This window comes from Thermobia domestica, chromosome 2 (genome assembly GCF_964235325.1).
Source record: "Thermobia domestica chromosome 2, izTheDome1.hap1.1, whole genome shotgun sequence".
NCBI classification, from domain to species: Eukaryota; Metazoa; Arthropoda; class Insecta; order Zygentoma; family Lepismatidae; genus Thermobia; species Thermobia domestica.
The window spans coordinates 46052206-46075404 of NC_137455.1; the positions used below are offsets into that span (position 1 = coordinate 46052206).

General features: G+C 34.5%; 1 protein-coding gene across 2 annotated transcripts in view; it reads right to left on the reverse strand.

The window, feature by feature from the left end:
- The window catches only part of Phlpp (PH domain leucine-rich repeat protein phosphatase), a 380272-nt gene that overhangs the window by 29633 nt on the left and 327440 nt on the right, over positions 1 to 23199 (reverse strand). For both annotated transcript variants that reach the window (XM_081740804.1, XM_081740811.1), the window contains 2 exons: positions 14767 to 15024; positions 2201 to 2398 (listed from right to left, as the gene is read on the reverse strand). In XM_081740804.1, the coding sequence (XP_081596930.1) occupies positions 2201 to 2398; positions 14767 to 15024 (456 nt within the window). The remainder of the gene's footprint in view (positions 1 to 2200; positions 2399 to 14766; positions 15025 to 23199) is intronic.

The window sequence follows — 23199 nt, forward strand, 5'->3', positions numbered from 1 at the left end:
TCCATGTACTTTTTCTTCTCCACATGTTCTATTATTGTTTCACACAGCTTTCCACTCTTTCCCATTTTGAGCCAGACATTTCATTTCCATGTACTTTTTCTTCTCCACATGTTCTATTATTGTTTCACACAGCTTTCCACTCTTCCCCATTCTAAGCCAGACTCTTCATTTCCATGTGCTTTTTCTTCCCTACATTTTCTATTCTTGTTTCACGCAGCTTTCAACTTTTTCCAGGTCCGTATTTATATATTGTGCGCCCCTGTGCTCTGAATAATTTGCCAACCCCTCCCTCCCCCCGGGCAAACTTATGTCCCAAACAAGGAAACAGGCCGTGATTTTGCAAACATACCACCTCCTGTTGAGTAGCAGTTTAGGTATTACAAGTTACAAATGGAATAATTTTCTCAATTATGATTATGATGTCGTGTTCTGCCCGAAAGTAGGTGTTTGACCCGAAGGTCCCTATGCTCCACTCCCCAGAGATGGGACGAGATTTTAAAAGTAATCGAAAACGACAGCTATTAGTGTTGAATTCATAGTTTTCGAGGTCGATGAGTTTAACGGTATCAGTTTTCATGATGTTTAAGTTCATCCCCACTCCTTGGAGTAGGGTTGGGAGAGGATGACTTTTTAAAAATAATCAGATAAGCTAGCTAATTAGTACGTACTGTAATTAGAGCGAATTAAACACATTACCATATTTTCTAGCGCTTACGCGGGACTCCGAGGGTTACTAGTTTTAAATATTACTTTATTGTAAATCTTAAAAAATTCAAAATTTTGCCGCCCTGTGCTCGAGCACAGAATAGCACTTACCTAAATACGGGTCTGACTCTTCCCTATCCTGAGTCAGACTTTTAATTTCCATGTACTTTTTTCTTCCCTACATCTTCTATTATTGTTTCATGCAGCTTTCCACTTTGCCCTATCCTGAGCTATATTTCATTTCTATGTACTTTTTCCCTAATCTTGCATTATTTATATTACAATCCGTATATTACAATTGCAGCCTTTCTCTAAGTATTTTTCCTTCCCTCTAACTCATAACATGACTCTTCCTTTCTCATAATGTGTCCAATCATCATATCTCTTCTTTTTGACATATTCTTTAGTATTTTCTTGTTTTCTCCAATCATTTCCAATACTCTTTCCAATACTTCATTCCTCTATAACACTACATTTCGAAGGCCTCTAGGTTTTTCTCTCTTCTTCTAGAGTTTATGCCTCACATTCCACACATACGCCTTCATCAGTCCTTTAAGTTCTATGTCATTTCTTTAATTCTATGTCGATCTCTCTGGTTAGAAGCTTTTTTTAAAAAATATCTTCTTCGTCTGAGCTATTCTGCATTTTATATCTTGTTTACGTCTATTATCGCCTGTTATTTTACTGCCTAATTAACCGTATTCTTGTACCTCTTCCACTAGATTATTTGTTATCTCTTCATTTTTCTTCTTTTCTTTTCTTGCTCATCTCATAATTTTCTTTTGCTTTTGTTGATCTTCATGTTGAATTTGCTGCAAGTAACTGTTGCATTCCGTTTCAATTTGCTATCTGTCTAGAGTACAATATCGTCCGCAAATCTAAGTGTAAGTGTCCACGAAAAGTTATTCTTAGGGTGACTGTGACACTGTGAGTGTTCTTGATTCTGTTTTATTGCTTTTTTTCAACGTAGGAATTTTTAAAATAACAAATTCAAAATTTAGTTATCTTAAAATACTATAATTAACATTTATATCTTAGATAAATGTTTCAAAATACTTAACCACGTTAAATCATTTATCTCAGTACTAATTTATATGTGAAATAAATCGTTAGGAAGTGCGATATACAAACATTACAAGAAACTTAAAATTATGTTGCTCTATCGTAGTCATTTTAGTTATTTATATGTGCAGAAGTTCGTTTGATAGCTAAACATAAGGTATTAAATATTACAATTACTAAATTATTAACATTTTGTTCTTTTTAAAAGAAACATTGCACTTCTTTTACGTTTTCTAAAAGTATAATTATAAGTTCAATTCATTTTAATTATATGGTATATAAAATTCAGTTGAGTTTTAAGAATGCAATGCACGTAAACATGAAATGCCTTATTTTTCAGTAAATACATTTCCTTCTTAAGTTTCAAACATGAAAAGTTCATTTTGTCTACCATTAAACATTATAAAATAATCAAATAATACACTAATCTAACCTTTCTGGGAGAGTTCGTATGCAATTATATGCAGCGTGCAACACCCTGAGATTTTTGCAACAGCCGAGAGCATGCATGGCATTGTCAGTGAGTGAGTTGGATGACAGATAGATCTTTTCCAGCTGATGGTCTCTTCCGTTTGACTGGACATTTGGTAGCCCCGACAACCGGTTGTTGGAGAGATTCAGTACTCGCATCCTGAAAGAAGCAATTACAAACATTATAAGGAGCATTTGTATTACATAAATTAATATAAATCTCTTGAACGATTTCTTCGCTTTATAAAATACCTACGTTCAATGTTGTGATATATTTATTAACATACTGGAAATATATGAGAATTATAAATGAGCAGAGTGAAGAAATCTTAGTATCTGAAACATTAAAGTGAGTGTAACGTGTTAGTTAGAAACTTCTTTCATATTACACCAGTTTTTGTACATTTGTTTTGGTTATCTCGTTAGAATTGAAGCACATCCTGACTGAATTCGCAAGGAAACTACAGTAAATAATGAAGGTTCGAATAAAACCACTTCACATAATAAATAAATAAATTTTATTGAACCTGACATCATAGACATTTACTTAATATTTGTTTTAAATCAAATGACTTTCATCTATCATGTTATAAATGATTCTACCTATGTTCTGGATTCTTCATATTGAATCGACATTAGCTAGTTGTAAATTATTTGTTCTTTCATATACTTGAAATTGTTACATCTTAATTTGTTGGTTTCTTCTTATTATAATGTCTCGAATATCAGAAGAACTATGAATTATGTAGAATGTCTAAAAAGCAATATCACGACACAAACACTCACGCAATCCATTTGCATGTTTCTTTTTGACAACATATATTTGATTGTCTCAAGCGTACTAAATTCTGGAATAGGATACCGGAAGAATAGCAAAAGTAGCTTAGTTCTGTTTCTCTTAGGAAGTTTTTTTTCTATATCCCAGGATTTAATGTGATTGAGACACCAATGGCATTATTGTCATTATATTAAGGGTCATTGTTGTCACTATATTAACAATACCATTTTAGTGTAAAACTATTAATGATGTGTTAGTGCTAGATATCTGTTATCTTTTTAAAGGAAATAACCATAAGGATCATATTAGACCAGACGTAAATTCATATGAAATCAGTGAGGTTATAACGGTATCATGACTTAAATTTTTAACAAAGTATCTAAAAAATGTGAGGCATTTTTCATTATACGCATTTAAGGAAAGTAATCACATCGTTTGTTGAAAGTACATGCGTTCCACGAGATTGCTGAATATGCTCACAGTAATGTGCATATAAAATCATTTATATCAGAAACATTCAACACGTTAACACTTTTTAGTACGAGTTATACTTAGTATATATACTACCTATCAAGTGCGAAACCTATAGAGATTGTATATATATATATCAGGGCCTTATTAAATTCTTTTGCCGTCTCGGGTCATTAGAAAAATACCGTTCGATCAATATTAATAAATACCGATGTTGAAAATTTTAAATAGTGAAACTGAATAATCACACTTTTCACTGACTCATTGAAAGTGAAGTAAAAATGAAAATAATAAAAATAATACATAACTTTCAGTTTCAGTTAGTAAAATTAGGTGAAAAAAGTTGATTTGATGAAAACAAAAAAGCTCGTCCGAGAATCTTTGTTGCTCCGCACCCGACTGTGGTTCATGTTAGTCCATGCGTAAATACGGCCCTGGTATTGTAGCGATTTCCAATACGCTACATTATTTTTATGATATATATATATATTAAATTGTGGTGTTGTGAAGTAAATTTACTGTTTAAAAAGGGCAGAGAAAGAAATTGATTAAAGTTTTTTTTTTTAAAAAAAAAAAAAGAATTGTAATATGTAGGAAGGAATTCGTTTTGTTTTTCTTTCTTTCGCTCTTATTTCTGTAAAAGCTTGAAGTTGTAAGCGAAACACCTTTTCTTTTCGTTAGCTGTGTGTTTGAATGACGTAGCACGGGAAGACGAGATAGTGAGTGACACGCCCCCTTTTGTGGCTTCGGTTGCCTCGTGCTAGCTATGCCTCATCACTTGGTTTGAAGGCGATACGGGGAACAAGTGGAAGATTACGTACATGCAGCAGTGTTTGGTTAAAGTCGGGAAATTCGTATTACATTTTCTCTTTCCTTGTCAGTGCAAAAAATATAAAATATAAAATACCGTGAACTAATGTAGTGATTGTGGAGTGTTTTTTCTTTTTTTAAAAAATGTATGAAGAAGTAACTTAACGTCAGTTTGTTTCAGTTTGATACTGCAAAATTGTTAGGCTATGTAGGCTGTCTCAATTTAATGAAAGTTAAGTTAGGACTCCTCTTATACCGTCTTGTTGCTAGAAATTAACAAAGTTAACAATTAATAGTGAGATTAATTTCTAAAAGTGAGATTAAAAAGAAAAAAATTATTTTTTTAAAAAAGTGAGCTTGTAAAGAATATGTAATTTCTAAATGATTTTTCTACTTACTTCTAAGTTTTAAAAATTGGAATTAAACTACGTAGTGGAATGGTAATGCTAATACGTAGAAGAGTGCCTAAACACGTTAGTGGGTGTAAATTGAATTAGGTAGTTTTCGCTAGGAGTAGTGGTTAAAGAGGTCAAAACTAATTTAATAAATGGTAAATTCTAATTGAATAAATTTAACGAGACTACATAGGGAGCTTCAAGAGGAGTAGGGAAATAAATTACAGTACCAGTTTGATCGAATTGAGGCAGAAATTACGTTAAATTTAGACATTAAAGGAAATTATTTAACTGAAAAATTAACGCAATAAGATTATACAGGGCGTTTAAAAATTAATAAGCACTGAAATAATTAAATTTATTGCTAAATCGTGTTGCACTATAGTAGAAGAAAGACAAGGTCTTAGACTGTGGAACCAGCAGATGATTGGAGCCTTTGGGGTAAAAAATAATCTCTTCTTTTCTGTTTCTAATTTTCCAAATGTGAAGTGGTAAGTACTTAATTTAATTTTTTTTATTACTTAGAAACAGTAGAAATAGTCACTGGGTGTTGAATGCACACGTTAAAAAAAAATCTTAAAGTATACACTGAATCTTTTGAGCCAAATTTCTCCACATCGATTACATTTAAATTTAATAAATTTGTAACAAAGAAAAGGTGTTCGCAATTTAAGCTTATAACTTCTCTATTGGTCATTAAAGGTTTGGTTTTATAGTCCAAATTAAACTGATTTAAATACAATGATTTTCACTCCTGATATTATATATATCGTTGAAAGATTAGTAATTGTTATGTATTGTTATTGTTTGGCTACATTTAATTGCATATTGTAATTTAAATCTAAAAATTTTTGAAGCTAATTAAAACTGTCCCAAAAATTTAATTTATCTGTTTAATTCCTATGTTTTTGCATTCACCAACCAGTTTTTTTTTTTATTGTATGAAAGAGAGAGTGGAGTGCTATAATATTAACTATTTGCCTTTCATTTTTTATTTTTGGGAGGTTTTCAGGTACGCTGCTGCTGTAAATTTTTCACTGGTTCAGAGTCACTCGCGATTACTTTTTGGTTTTCGTTGTTTTTTTTTTTTTATTATTTTCCTCAAGCCATATAGTAATTGCGATACCGAAAAGTGACGCTTCGAATAAACCAAGTCAATATATTTTTTTTAAATTCTTTTGATGAAGTTCTGGTTGATTACCTAGGAGATTTTTTTTTTTTTAATTTGAGATGCTATTTCATTTCCGAACCAGCGGGTATATGGTATTATAAATTGGATCAGTCGAGATATTTATTAATGTTTCACTAATTTACTAAATGCAACAACATTAAATTCAAACCAAGTGAGTTGTTGACGTTTTGGAGGTTGGGCTATTGTAATTAGTAATAATAATAGTCCCCCTTGTTGCAACGTAATAATAAGCATTACTGATTTAGAATTTTCAAAATGGATAAAATTACTGTTAATTAGTGTAAGGATAGACTGGATGAGTAGAATATTGAACGAGAAATTAAAATTATTTTTTTTAAACTTGCTTTTGGATAAATATGGAAATGGAATAGATGTTAGTTGTTCAGGATTTGATCATAGTGTTATATTCAGTATTATGAAAATTATTTGAATAAGTATCCCTTTAAGGTATTCCGTGATAGATTAAAAATTGAAGAAACCTCTATAAGTGAGTGACCTTATCAGTGAAAATTGGGGCTGATTGCTAAATTGTAATTCAATAAAGAAAATAAAACCCAAATTTGTTACGACTTGATTTGTATGATATATTTATTGTATTTTGTGAATATTTTGTGTGGTTGTGTGAGTGAATGAAAGTTGGGTAGCTTGATAGTATTTGGAAATATTTGTATTGGTAGTAGTAGAAATAATTCTTAAATTTACTATCTGTTGCATTTCGTTGAATTTTTTTTAAATTGTAAAAATATTAGAGATGGCATTTTCCGACCACTCTGGCGAAACAAATTATTTGAGTTTAGAATTGGACCCGTTTTCTGAAATACAATTTCTTAGTGGTGAACGTAGTCCTGGACGGAGGAATGTTGAAGTGGTTCAGCATAATGCTAATGATATACTTGAAAATAGGAATCAAGCGCGTTTTACTACGGACTTTGTACAGTTTGATAATTTGTTGCCTAGTAGTTTGGAGGCACAGTCTCCTCATTTACGCAGTGATGAGTTGAGATCACATTTTTTGAGTAAGAAAGAAGAAAGTGACTCGGATTCTGATAGTAATAATGATCGTAAAGCTCAATCAAAATATTTCAGGGAAACTATTAATGAATTTTGCGATTCGGTTAAATATGTAAATCCTAGATTAACCTCTCAGCCAAATTTCTCAGAAATGTATGGTTTCCACAAGGGAATTTCGGACTTAGAAACTGAAGTCAAGGGAGTTCCTAGTCATCTATATTATGGGTTGGATAAAAGATTGAGTCGTAACATGGAATCGGAAAATACGGTTAGGGAAGTTGGGCGAACAAGTTCCATAAATGAAAAAATAAAAAAGGAAAGTAAATGTGAGGATTTATCGAATATTCAGGGTGAAACTATCCCAGACTCTAAAAAATTCAGTGATCTGTTATTTAATGCCAGAGAGGGTAAAAATATAACTTGTACGCAACCTTGTTGTGGAATTTCAGAAAATTCACTAGATCCTTTGATTAATAAATATGTCTTTGGGAAAATAAGTTCTATTGTTGATTCGAAACTTAGTAAGGTAGAACCAACTGATGGAACTGATAGTTATAGGGTTTTTGACATGATGGTAATATTAAATGATTTAGTTGTGAATTACAAATATCCCCTGCGAATGTTGTTATACTCAGTGTCGGTCAAGACTTCGGGAATGTTATATGCTGAAATTATGGATGGATTAGCACATAATAAGTCTTGGGAAGATCTTAGGCAAACGATTAGGGGTAGATTCATATCGATGACAGTGCGTGGTCACCTTATTGCTACCAGAGTATTTCGTCATATGAAACAGACGGAGAATGTAATTGAATATATTGATTCTGTTTATAACTCAGCTAAAGTTCTTGGGTTTAGTGATAGTGAAAAGGATATTGTAAATCTGTTATTGCATGGGATGAACCCAGAATATAGGTTTCAGTGTTTTTCTTATCAAATACCAGAAAATGTTCAGCAAATGAAGGGTATGGTAGAAAATTTCGATAGATATAAGCATTCTAAAAGAGAGTATGAAAACTTAACTTCGTTTAAAGGAAAAAATGTTAGGTCTTGCCTTGTTACTAAGGGAGATTATAATTATATGGGTTCATTATTTAAAAAAGGCAGACTTTCAGAAAATTCTACTGAAACTTCGCGTGTTGAAAAAATTTGTGGGAAATTGAAAGATGTACAACTTGGTAAGCAAAAAGTTAATTATGGTAAATCAAATGATAATAAACATTTTAATCCGAAACAAATTGTAACTTCTACCTTTTCTGGAAAAAATAAGAAATATTCGACGAACGATGGGAGATTTAATAATAAAGGAAACCCTACTTCTCTCACTCATGGCAATTCGGGAGGAAACGGAAGGTGTTTAAGACTGAATAAACCTATGACTGATAAGAAACTAGAGGTTCCGGCAAGTATGGATGACAGTTCGGCTACCTTTGTCCTAGCAATAATAGCAGGAGTTACTGTACCGTGTTGTATAGATTCTGGAAGCACTATAAATCTTATTAGTTCTCGTTTAGTTTCATTGTTGGATGAATCTAAATATAGTTGTAGGAAAACAGACTCAATTGCGATTAATTCCATGATGTGTTCTAGTAGAACTGAACCCCGCATGGTGACTGTGGAAGTAAATTTTGGTGTACTGCGATTTGATATAAGCCTCTTCGAAATTGCTGAGATTCCGTGTGATGTTATTTTGGGAACGCCTTTTTTAAAATCAACGAGGGCTATCCTGGATGTGTCTAGGAATAGAATTTGTTTTAGAGACAGTAATAGATATCTAATATTACGTAAAATGTCATCATTGACTGACTTTTTTGAAAATGATAGGCAGCATATACCAGGAGAGAAACCTAATCGAAGAGAAAGAGACTTACCGGGAGAGAAACCAGATCGTGCTGACAGGAAACCTGTGTGTATTTATCTAACTGAAAATAAGAACCGGATTTCACATAGATGTATGAAGAAAGTAGATGTTTCTGTTCAGTGTGAATTGGACTCTGCTTCAGCGTTTGAGAATGTGAAGTCACGTGGGACAGCTAGATTAGATGAGACTTATCGAGACTCTTGTTGGATGACGGAGAGCTCTGTAAATCAAGGAAATAAGGGTGTCGACCGTATAGATCCAGTGAATGGGAGTGAAGACCAGTGGTCTGTGTCCTTAGAAGAAGAGTTTTCTCATCGTTTTGCGGAACTTAAAAGGCAGTTAGGAATGAGTAGTTCCAGTGACATTGTAATTGAAGAGCACACTGAGGAAGAATTGCCGATGGACAAAAACGAAAGATCGAATATGGTTGAATCCAGTGATGTTAAAACTTCAATGGACGAAAGTGAATTTTGGACTGATTCGGATATTTTGGAATTTGTTCAATCGTTAAAGCGTTCCTATCCCGATGTCGTGACTGAGAGAGTGGGCTGTTATAAAAATTTTCAGTGCAAGCTTTATCTTCGAGAATCTGGTTACTTTAAGGATAAGCCTTTTCCCATTCCCAGGGAAAAGCGTCAGATATTTGAAAATGTAATAAAAGAACTTGTTTCTCAAGATGTTTTAGAGGAAGTAGATCATTCTAATTTTGGTAGCTCGTGTTTCTTGGTTAGGAATCGTGATGGTTCGCACAGATTAGTTGCCAATTACGTTAAACTTAACAGTATGTTATCTGACTATGTGTATCCCACTCCAAACATGGAAGAATGCTTGGGAAACCTTGCGGGATGTTCTTATATGTCAATCTGTGATTTACGGAAAGCTTATTTCCAAATTGAGGTTGAAAAACAGAGCAGGGACTTGACTACTATTGTCACACCCATTGGAACTTATCAATATAAGAAATTGCCTGCAGGTATAAAGCTTGGGTCAAGTATTCTGGCTCGTTGTATGAAAGATGTCCTTGGAGATTTAGAAGACCATGGTATATTTATTTATTTTGATGACATTTTAATAGCAAATCGCACGAAAGAAGAGCATATGAAAGCCATAACTTTGGTGCTTGATCGCCTTAGGGAAAATGGTCTCACGCTCTCGCCAGAGAAATCCTTCTTTTTTCGAAAAAGAATTAAATATCTTGGATTTATTGTAGATGGTGAGAACATTATTATGGACCCCAAAAGGATTGAAGCCATTCTAAATTTACCAGTACCGAAGACTCGTAGAGGAGTTCAGCGTTTTTGTGGAATTTTAACTTTCTACTCTCGTTTCGTTCCTGGGTTTCAGGAAGTAGCTGCTCCTATTTCAGAATTGAGGTCAACTAAAAAGAAGTTTGTGTGGGGTGAAGCCCAGCAGTTTGCCTTCGAAGAAATTAAAAGACTTTTTGCAGAAGAGTTAGTTCTAAAGGTTCCAGATCTTAATAAACGGTTCGTGATCCATGTTGATGCCTCAAGTCGAGGATTAGGAGGGGTAATTTCTCAAAGAGATGATAGCAATGAACTTCGTCCAGTTGGATTTTTTTCTAAGAGATTAAGTGAAGCTGATAGACATCGTTCTATATATGAGCTTGAGTTTTTAAGCTTAGTAAAAACCATTGTCCGATTTAAACATTATCTGTTTAAAGAGTTTGACCTTTATACAGACAATAAAGCCTTGAGTTGGATAATCAATAATTCCAAAAGGTTGTTAAAATATGGGTCTTTAATAGAACAGTTGTCTCAATTTTCTTTTAAGATCCACCATCTAAAAACAAACGAAAATAAGGTCGCTGACTTTCTGTCTAGACAATATGATAGTTTCAATTTTGAAGTTGCACCAAAACTTGAAAAAAAATCCGAGAGGAAAGATTTCGTTCTAGTTAACCTTTGGAAACTACCATTCTTGAGTGAACCTTTGACTGAGTTGCAGCGTAAGGACCCTGAGCTAAGCGATTACATTAATAGGATCGAAGGAGGTGAGAATGTTGCGGATATGCAAATTAGAAGTGGATTCTTGTTGAAGAAAACTAAAGCCAAAAGGAATGAGTGGAAGATCATTGTTCCAAAGGACCTTCAAAGGAACCTAGTGGAGTACTATCACCTTCAGTATCTCACAGGAGGGCATTCTGGGATATACAAGACGATACAGAAGATTATGAAACGATTTACATGGACTGGGATAGTAGATTATGTCAAGGAGTACGTGAAATCTTGTCCAGAGTGTCAGAAATCTAAACCATCGAATTCCAAGAAAATGGGTCGTCTTGGTTCAAGTGTCGTTACTAGGATTAATTCGAACTGGATGGTGGACTGCTTAGGACCTCTTCCGGCTTCCAACGGATTTTCTTATTTGTTAATAGTGATCGACAATTGTAGTAGGTTTTGTATGCTCGAAAGGCTGAGAAAATTGTCATCTAAGATAATTAGTGATAAATTATATGATTTATTCACACGTTATGGATTCATTGAATCCCTGTCAAGTGATAATGCATCCGTTTTTACGTCCGATTACTTTCAAAAATTTTTGTATAGTTTGGGAATTCGTCACATTAAACTTAGCCCTTACCACCCAGAGGCGAATGTGGCGGAACGTTACATCAAAACGCTAAAATTCTCCATGAAATCGTATTTCGCTGAACGGCAAAACCAGTGGAGTGGTGTAATACGAGATCTTCAATTTAACCTTAATATGTGTGAACATGAAGGTATGCGTGCAGTACCTTCAGAATTATTTTTGGGAAGAATTGTTAATAGCCCCTTGGAAATTAAATGGAAAGTTATGGAGATTGATATTTGTGGAGAAACTTCAGAGGACGTGTGGAAAAATGCCTTGGAAAATATGGTAAAAAGCTGGGAGAAAAGGAGGAAATTGTTTGAACAAACTAGAAGAGAAGTAAATTTGGACGTTGGGAACCTTGTATTAGTGAAAAATCATGAGAAGCCTTCGTTGAAAGATAAAGTTACCAAATCGTTAATGTACCAATGGGTTGGTCCGTTTAAAATAGTCAAGTTTCTGACTCCAAATTCTTTGTTGTTAGAAGATGTAAGCGATCCATCAAAGGTTAAACGTAGTCATGTTACCGATGTTAAGAAATTCTTTCCACGTAGAAATTGAATTCTAGGTTAAGCCTGAACAACTGATTCAATATTTTACTCATTGCAGTTCAACCTTCAAAACGACATCAACGTAATTAGTGATAACTATAGAATAGAGATTAATTTAGATTAAGTTAGATTGTTAGGTTAGATATTAGATTTGGAATTAGTACGTAGAATTTTTAGAAATGTTAAATTTTTCAAATTCATTCATATCCATAATCATCTCATCTTTCATAAATCATTTTCATTGGTGCTAATCATTAGTTGTTTGTAATTATTTGTATTATAAATCTGTTTTTGTATAATTATAGGAAAATCTGTTGATGTACTAAAATTGATGTAAACAGCTGTTTCTTTACCTATGCTATGAAGATTAGAAATCCTGACCAGATATTGACTTCTACCTATGGAATTCCAAATTTCAGACATGTTACTTTGCTTGGCATTGATTCATATCCATGGAGGATGAACGAAGAATACTACTAATTCGCCTGAAGATCTAAAAGTGGAATAATTTTAAATGGTTTGTTACATAATTGTGAAATGTTTCTCGAGGAAGACTTAACGGCCGAAAAGACGATTGAAATAAAATGTTATATAATGAATTTAAGAAAATGTTCTAACTAATGAAAGACTTTCAATTGTTCCAATATGCAAATTTGAAATATAAAAAATTCCGTGTAGTATTTTTTATATTTTTCGGGGCAGTGGTGTTTGTAGCGATTTCCAATACGCTACATTATTTTTATGATATATATATATATTAAATTGTGGTGTTGTGAAGTAAATTTACTGTTTAAAAAGGGCAGAGAAAGAAATTGATTAAAGTTTTTTTTTTAAAAAAAAAAAAAGAATTGTAATATGTAGGAAGGAATTCGTTTTGTTTTTCTTTCTTTCGCTCTTATTTCTGTAAAAGCTTGAAGTTGTAAGCGAAACACCTTTTCTTTTCGTTAGCTGTGTGTTTGAATGACGTAGCACGGGAAGACGAGATAGTGAGTGACACGCCCCCTTTTGTGGCTTCGGTTGCCTCGTGCTAGCTATGCCTCATCACTTGGTTTGAAGGCGATACGGGGAACAAGTGGAAGATTACGTACATGCAGCAGTGTTTGGTTAAAGTCGGGAAATTCGTATTACATTTTCTCTTTCCTTGTCAGTGCAAAAAATATAAAATATAAAATACCGTGAACTAATGTAGTGATTGTGGAGTGTTTTTTCTTTTTTTAAAAAATGTATGAAGAAGTAACTTAACGTCAGTTTGTTTCAGTTTGATACTGCAAAATTGTTAGGCTATGTAGGCTGTCTCAATTTAATGAAAGTTAAGTTAGGACTCCTCTTATACCGTCTTGTTGCTAGAAATTAACAAAGTTAACAATTAATAGTGAGATTAATTTCTAAAAGTGAGATTAAAAAGAAAAAAATTATTTTTTTAAAAAAGTGAGCTTGTAAAGAATATGTAATTTCTAAATGATTTTTCTACTTACTTCTAAGTTTTAAAAATTGGAATTAAACTACGTAGTGGAATGGTAATGCTAATACGTAGAAGAGTGCCTAAACACGTTAGTGGGTGTAAATTGAATTAGGTAGTTTTCGCTAGGAGTAGTGGTTAAAGAGGTCAAAACTAATTTAATAAATGGTAAATTCTAATTGAATAAATTTAACGAGACTACATAGGGTGCTTCAAGAGGAGTAGGGAAATAAATTACAGTACCAGTTTGATCGAATTGAGGCAGAAATTACGTTAAATTTAGACATTAAAGGAAATTATTTAACTGAAAAATTAACGCAATAAGATTATACAGGGCGTTTAAAAATTAATAAGCACTGAAATAATTAAATTTATTGCTAAATCGTGTTGCACTATAGTAGAAGAAAGACAAGGTCTTAGACTGTGGAACCAGCAGATGATTGGAGCCTTTGGGGTAAAAAATAATCTCTTCTTTTCTGTTTCTAATTTTCCAAATGTGAAGTGGTAAGTACTTAATTTAATTTTTTTTATTACTTAGAAACAGTAGAAATAGTCACTGGGTGTTGAATGCACACGTTAAAAAAAAATCTTAAAGTATACACTGAATCTTTTGAGCCAAATTTCTCCACATCGATTACATTTAAATTTAATAAATTTGTAACAAAGAAAAGGTGTTCGCAATTTAAGCTTATAACTTCTCTATTGGTCATTAAAGGTTTGGTTTTATAGTCCAAATTAAACTGATTTAAATACAATGATTTTCACTCCTGATATTATATATATCGTTGAAAGATTAGTAATTGTTATGTATTGTTATTGTTTGGCTACATTTAATTGCATATTGTAATTTAAATCTAAAAATTTTTGAAGCTAATTAAAACTGTCCCAAAAATTTAATTTATCTGTTTAATTCCTATGTTTTTGCATTCACCAACCAGTTTTTTTTTTTATTGTATGAAAGAGAGAGTGGAGTGCTATAATATTAACTATTTGCCTTTCATTTTTTATTTTTGGGAGGTTTTCAGGTACGCTGCTGCTGTAAATTTTTCACTGGTTCAGAGTCACTCGCGATTACTTTTTGGTTTTCGTTGTTTTTTTTTTTTTATTATTTTCCTCAAGCCATATAGTAATTGCGATACCGAAAAGTGACGCTTCGAATAAACCAAGTCAATATATTTTTTTTAAATTCTTTTGATGAAGTTCTGGTTGATTACCTAGGAGATTTTTTTTTTTTTAATTTGAGATGCTATTTCATTTCCGAACCAGCGGGTATATGGTATTATAAATTGGATCAGTCGAGATATTTATTAATGTTTCACTAATTTACTAAATGCAACAGTATACATGATAATGCGTATTGTAACACAGTTACAGCATCTATTGCAACTTAGTTATCAATGTTGATACTTACTTTGTTGCTGCAGAAAGAAAATTTGCTGGTAGCGATGAGAGTTTGTTATTGTGCAGAAGCAACTCTTGCAACGGAATGTGACGAATTACTGCAGGAAGTGATGCAAGTTGATTGTAGTTTGCCTGAAGAGTTTGTAAACTGCTGTATTCGCTACAGAAGAGATGTTCTGGCAACGCCTGTAGCTGGTTGTGGCTTGCAAGAAGAGTTTTCAGTTTGTGACAACTCGCAGTCCAATCTGGCAAAAACTCCAAATCATTGCTTAAAGAAAGAATATAGAATCATTGGAAGTGAAGTGGGTAGGTTTCAAACATATTGTTACATATAGTAGACAGTTTGAAGAAGAATACACAAGCATATATTTAATTTCCTATCTATAAGCTAAATAGATGGTCTTTTGAAGTTGAGGGCATGTGGTCAGTACACTCAGAGTCCGATCGACGTTATAGTTTATTTTCTTGATTGAAGTTTGTTACCTCTTTACTTAAGATAGTTCTCCAATTTATCTCACAGCGCTGAGTGAGTTCTGTACTGTCAATACCACCTGATTTTCCTCAATGGTCACTCATCCAAGTCCCAACCTACCAAGACCCAGCACTGTTTCACCTCATAGCAATCTGTAGACTAGTGCGTCAAGGGCGTTGGGATAAACAATACAATGTACAGTACAAACATTTGACCTGCATTTTAAACACAATGATACCCAACACTTAGACTAGTGTTTCCCATTGGCTGATTTACAGAACCTCCATGTTCACTGAAATTACACTTAGCCTTAGAAATATCGCAAGTATTATTACAATTATTTGGATTTTGGGTTTATACTGTATCAACCGTTGACGAAGACTTTGCATGAAGAGTTGATCATGAATTTAAAATGTTTATATATACGAGTATACACACATTACTGACATCTTACTGACTTCGGACGCCATCAAGAAGTCGTTGTACACTAAGGATGCCGTGAACCCAAAGAGGGTGGTGGAAAGATCCTTGTTTCTGCAATCGACTATTTTACTTATGTAAAATATCACATTATTTAATAACATATTTCATTAATTTGATTATTAAAGTGTTTACAATGAAAATATATAATTTCAATAAGTATTATATTTTTTTCTGGCTCAGTGGAAAGTGTTGATTTCTAGTGTGTAAGGTCCCTGGTTCGATCTCCGGTCAAATAAGTTTGTGGCGTACAACATCGTGTCGGTGGGTTTTCTCGGGGTACTCCCGTTTCCTCCCACATTCACATTCCACCGATTCTTCCATCATCATTCCCTTGCCTTGATGATCAGTTTCCTTTAGCTTAAATGGCATAATCGTAGGACGTTAAGCTGAAATATTTCATCTCATTCTATTTTGTAATTGTTCATTCGTCTTATTAGTTTGTGACATAAGAAACAAGAGTATTAAACAAGAACATTGCTATTTTCATGACAACCAATTGGTTTTCATATGATACCTTGTTATTGTGTTGAATACCTATGCTACATTTATTTTCTCACTCATTGATTTATATGGGAAATTATTGTTTTCTTTGAAATGAACTGGAATCTTAATTTTTTCTTCAACTATAGTTAAATATCCCTTGATTTTTCAAAAGGAATTTGCTTTATATAATATGCGAGGGTTGTTACATAAATTCTAAGCCTAACCAAGAAATACTAGAACTAGACATGTAACTGAACCTTCCTATGACGCCGTTCCAAATGTGGTATTAATATTGACTTTTATTCTGTTGTTACAGGTCTAGAAAGACAGAAGAGTGAGCAAAGTGTGACCAAATGGAGAAATTGAAGGCCAGAGCTGTTATTGAATATCTCCATAAGGGAGGTTTAAAGCCGCAGGAGATCCATACCGACATGGTTGCTTCTTTAGATGATAGTGCTCCTTTATATGCCACAGTAAAGAAATGATCAGCCGAATTTAAGAGGGGGAGAACTTCCATTGAAAATGACACTCGATCAGGAAGATCCTGGAAGCACTAACTCGGGAGAACATTGGCACAGTCATGAAATCATCACGAATAACTGGCGAATGACCACCAGGCAGATTGCTGAGACAGTGGACCGAATTATCACTTACCATCTGGGAATGAGCAAGGTTTCCGCGAGATGGGATTCAAAACTTTTGATACCTGATCAAAAGCTCACCAGACGTAACACTTCAAGGGACAAATTTCTCTCTTTCGGACAAATCCACATGCCTTTCGCACTCGATTCATAACACTAGACGAGACCTTGGTCCATCATTAGCAACCAGAGTCCAAACAAAGTTCCAAGCAGTGGAAACACCCCTAATCCCTCTTTCCGAAGAAGGCCAAGTCAGTGCTAGTGATGAGCAAATGCAAGACCAAGACCAAGACCGGGGTGGTCTTGGTCTTTGTCTTGGTCTTGCACATCTAGTCTTGGTCTTGGTCTTGCACTGGAATCCTTGGTCTTGGTCTTGGTCTTGGTCTTGGTCTTGGTCTTGCATGCAAGAGTCTTGCAAGTCTTGCATTTAAGAAATCTGAAGCTTTTCGTAGGTAAATTTTACTATGGATATAAGGGATAATAAATTCTACAATGCGCCAATAGTAACGGAGATACAATGTATATTTCTAAATGTAATATAGTTTAACTTTGTGTAAGTATGATGATAGTGTACAACATAGGTGATGACCTTTATTTTTTTTAATGGGTGCCCACGCTTTACTACTTATAAGATATGCCTAAATCACAACGTTTCGTAATCTGTTTATCAGCGGCGTAGCATAAGGGAACGCCAGTACGCCCGGCATTCCCTGTTAAAAAAGTACGTATTTCATTATATATAAATTGTTTGCTTGTAATTATCACAATTATTTCCACTGCAATCTTCTGAATGCGCTCTCTCGCTTTACTTTGACAAGCGGAACCTACGCATGCGCGTCACTCAAATGCACATTTATTGTTTCCTCTTGTACGCTATGTTCCTTGGGCATCCAGGCTTACTACAAGCATTGGGGTTTTCGTCTGCTTTCTGTCGAATGCGCATGCTCAACTACTTGCTTTCTCACTCCTCTTCACCCCTCGCAACTCTACATTTTGCTTTAGATATAAGCTGGCATATTCTCAAGTATTTCCAACTCTATCTATTTTGAACTAAGCAACACAGAACGTACGAGTGCGAACTGCAAGGAAATAGAACAAAACAGAAATGGCTAGTTCAATGCATTTTTGAAGCACGTCGGTTATGTAAATAATAGTATAAAAAGGGTTATGCTTTAGTCCTAATTAAATGCATCGTAATTGTAATCGTAATTAAATGCAAACTTTTAATCTTCATCACAAATACATAGTATGCCCAGTGGCGTAGCAAGAAACTCTGAGGGAGCTCACACACAAGCATAGATATAAAGCATTATGTAGAATCACGGTCACCGATCTGGTAGGCCAAGAGAGCCAGCACTCCCCGTTCCTCGCAAAGATTGCTGGATATCTGACAGCAAAATAGACACACAGAAACAGGCCCCCTGAGTTGTTTTAAGTGCTTTCTACATCTTCAAATGATATACGTATACATTGAGTCCCGGACCCAAGATGACAAATTTCTAGGGGCGACATTATATACCGGGTGCACCATTTATAATGTCCCACCTTTATAACAGAGGAACTAAGAGAGTGAGAGAAGCGAAACTTTGTACAAAGCAACTACAGGAAGGGGGACATCTATCCATGTATTGGGTAACATCACTAGGTGAACAGTGTTGCCAACCCAATATAAAGTTTTGATTTTTTAAATGGAATGACCTAAATTTAATATCATAATTCGAATCAGCGATGAAAACAAAGACGAAAGAGATGACACTCGCAGATCAGTGTTGCATACTTTTTGAGAAATATTGTAAAACATATGTCAAATTTAAACGCCTTTAACACACACAAGGAATGAAGTAGTAACTATTTGTGCACATTAAATGAAATACTGGGAAGAACTCTTTAAAATGACTTCAAGTTTAGAAGGATCAGTTAAACAGTGTTGCCACAACAGAAGAGAGAAAAATTGAGTTTGGAAATAGTGCAATAACTTGGAAAAGGTCCCTAGTACAGTATAGGTTTAAATGCATAGAGGAAATCAGTATGTCATAAGGAGCATTGTCACGTTTATTTGAGATCGATAAGTCAAGTACTTACCAAGATATTCGGTACTCTGTAAAAGCTGAGAATTTAGTGCTGTACAAGATGGTAACGCTGTTTCAAAATTCCCTTTTTTCCCTCTGCCTTGGAGAAATATTAAAGTACTAATCTGTGACACAAGTTATATTCTGTGACATGCTGAATTAAAGCAAAATATTTAAAATAAGGAAACAGAATATTTTTTCTGTTTCATGAATTTTGTAATGTATGTTACAAATAATTGTTTCTTGATCGTCATAAACATATATTTCTTTAATTTAATTTCTTTCTCCTGAATATAAGTTGGAAAAGACAATAAAACGTAGATGTTAGTAGTTGTAAAATTTGAATTGAAAATTCATAGGCTAAGTTCTGTTAAATGGTAGCAAAATTTTTCAGATCATCCAATATTTATACGTACTGGCCAATTTTAGGGGAACATACACAACTTATTTTGTATTTCATTCACCACGAAATTAACTACAAATAATGTATAAATTGCTTTTAAGAAGGGAGTTGCATTTATGGATTCATAGGTGCCGATTCCCTTATGAGGACCCAAACATTACGAGTAAAAGTAGAGCACGTAGAAATATGCTATAAAAGCTATAATGGAACAAACACCAAACAACCCCTGTTAGATGTCCATTGAAAACAGGAAATGTATCTGATCGGAAACGGAGAACCTGATGGGTCCATGAACGGTTGGATCCGTAGTGAGATGACGAGTAAACGAATAGAGTGTAAAAAAAATCAAATCTATGCTGGATGGCCACAAAAAACAAGGTAGTAGTTAACCAAGTCAGGGCTGGGCCAAAGTAGTGGAAAATCAAGGTGTCTATAGGGACCAGGCGCGTTAGCAAACAAAATAGTGTGTTATGCTTGTAAACAAAATAGTGTGTTATGCTTGTAAACAAAATAGTGTAAATATACTGTGTAAAGAATATTCCATAGTTCTTCTGCAAATTATATACGACATCGTATTACTTAGCGCAGCGTAACTTTCTGTATAACGTCCCACGTTTATGCCATTTAGGCTAAGGGAGACAATGATTAAGGCAAGTGACTGATGTTAGAAGAATTAATGGGATGAGAATGTGAGAGAAAGCGAGAGACCCGACAACCCCATGGACATGATGTTATCCACCGTAAACTTACTGGATCGGAAATCGTACCCGGGACCCCACGCACCAGAGGTAAGTGCTGTACCACTGAGCAACCGTGCCCTCGCAGTTTAACTTTAAGAAGGCTTAACCACGGCATTTTCCTATTATAATTCAATCAAAATCTTTTGTGTTTTGTACAATGGTTCACAATAATTGAATACAGAATTATGATTTACTGCAAAATGATATGTCTGAAAAGCAATTATTCTCGGAAAAATACGTACAAACCCATGCATGTGGTCACTAGAAACTATCATTTCATCTATTTGAACTGAACGAAGTTGCAAACTCATATGGGCTTTTGTCCGTATGGAAGAGGCATTTCAGCGACAGTGTATATGCGCGTAAAGGAAGACAAGGGAGAGAGACAAGCACCATCCTGTGCTACGTGGTCATTATGATGTAACATATTTTGGAGTTCAGGATAAGCAAACGTGGAACTGTGTCCGTAGAAAACAAACACGTCACCACGTGAAAGTAAAACCGAAATGCTTATTTTCGCTTTGTGTTGACGCAAACCGTTAGGTAATGAGAGGGTCCAGGTATAAGTACGAGGGTCATTTCAAAAGTCTTGCACACAGCCTATGCACGACCGTTTGAGTCACTTTTAGGTTTGTTGTGGGTCAGAGTTTGGGCTTTGATGATTGTTTCTGTGTTTTCTGGTTTGCTTAGCTGTGTTGTGAGAAATTCAGTGGTGAATCTGACTAAGGTTGGGTTACACATGATGATGAGCGTTCCTATATCAACATTGAAACTCTATGTGGAAAGAATTCAACTGAAATTTACAATGTTTTGCGGGAGGTTTGTCGAAATAGTGTAGTGGATCATAGCACTGTATTTCGGTGCTCAGCTCGTTTCCGTGAAGGTCGTGTAATCATTGCGGACACCTCAAGATGTAAAAGACCATCAACTGCAACAGACTACACTCCTGAGATTATTGTGAATGACATTTTGAGAGAGGGTCGACGAAAATATGTAAGAAAATTGCATATGAGACAAAAATATCTGTCACTTCACTTTACAGAATTATTACTGAAAAGCTGAAAATTAAGACGAGATGGGTTCCGCATGATCTGAGTAAAGAGCAGAAAGCATGTTGCAAAAGAATCGCAGAAAAATTGCTTCAACGTTATCAGACAGAAGGAGATCAGCTTTTCAAACGACTGTTGCAATTGATGAAACCTGGATACTAGAGTTTGAACCAGAACTGAAGTTTCAGTCGTCACATTAAAACAGTTCAGACTCTTCACGCCCGAAGAAATTCTGCTAGCAACAATCAAACGTTTTACTCACGATGATCTCCGCGTATGATACGAATGGAGAGATGGCTACAATAGAGTGACATAGGGGACGTCTATACCAGGCGTATATTACAAGCTGTTTCTGCAAAATGTTTTGCGTCCGAAAAATATTGAAAGAAATCCCGACATTCTTGCAGCTGGTGTATTCTGAACGATAATGCAAGGCCGCACACTGCTCTACAAGTGAGAGTGACACTTAACAAGTATGGATGGGAAATACTTTCCTTCCCAATATAGTCCTGATTTGAGCCCACCAGACTTTGAATTGTTTCCCAAATTAAAAGAACCACTCTGTGGAAAACGTTTTGATTCGATTGATGAAGCTTTCAGTGAGGTGACCCGAGTATTCAGACACCTCAACAATGAAGGTGCCCTATCCAGAATACAGAATTTGCCAAATGTTGGGAAGTTGTCATAAACAAGTATGAAGATTGTATTGAACGCCTGTAAAGATATTTTGTACAATAAATATTAGCTTGCATAACATCTTTCAGTATGCAGATTTTTCGAAGTGACTGTCGTACAATATATTGCAAAAAATTTTCCAAACAGTTGCTAGGACATAATGTTGTACGTAGCGGTACATCTAAATACTAATTGCAAACATTAGAAGCTATTGGTACCATAACAAATAACAGTCTATGTGCCACGCTAAATAACAGTATATGAGTCTAATTTCGTAATAATGTTCGCAAAATTTGCGAATCGCAAACGAACGCAGAAACGATGCAATAATTATTATTATTGCATACCGATAAATCGAAAAAAAGCCATATTTTAAATTTCGTTAACACAATTCACTGCAGAATGATGCCGTATAAAACATTTTAAGACATTCAGTAATTGTGTATGTAAGAGAAAACTTGAACCAATGATTTTTGTGATGTTAATGCAAAATTCACAAATTTTTACGTTTGCTGCAGTATCGTAGAAGGAGTTTACTAAATGTATACTAAACTAAGCTAACCAAAGTCAACCTACGTATCCTAACTCATATTTTATGTTCAAGGACAAAAAGAAAGAAAAAAACACCTAGTAAAATTTTAGGCCTACCGCTCACTGGCGACAAAACAGTTGCGCAACTATCTCGTCGCTGTCGCCTGCAGTCAGCAACTTCACGGAGACAAAACAGTTTTGTTGCCATACCGTCGCTCACTGGCGACGGCAACAGAAAAGTTGCCGAGCATTTGATATCACAATTTACATAATCGGCAACCGGAACAGTTCACATAATCGCTGGTTTCGGACATAAAAAAAAAAAAAAAAACTACCACCCATTCCAATGGTTAAATAAATAAATTTAAATAAACTTTCGAAGGTAGCTTTAACAGGGGCGTTATTTCAGTCTTCACTTTAGGGGGGCAAGAGCATCACCGACATAAGATTTTCACGTTTTGTACTAGTATATTAGTAGACAATTGATTAAAGTATATGCATTCCTCAAGCTCTCGGGGAGCAATTGCACCTCCTGCCCCCCCTAAATGACGTCCCTGAACGTCAATGAGTGACAAAAATAACGGCATTGTGTAAGCTAATACGAACGGGAACAATTGTTTGAATCAAAAGATAACAAGAATAACGAAAATATAAAACGACTGGAAATAACTAACAGATCAAAACTAACAAAAGCGGCAATCCGACAACACTGTACAGTAACTGTACTCTCAATCTTCTATGTATAGCCATAAAATAAAAATTGGCTTTCTTCGTTCTTCCCGCGTACTCTTCACGTTTTAAAATCGGCCATTTTTATACAATACAGTTTTTTTCTTGTTTATATTTGAAATGGAAAGAAACTTGAAAATGATAATTTTATCTGTATTTTTTTTCTAT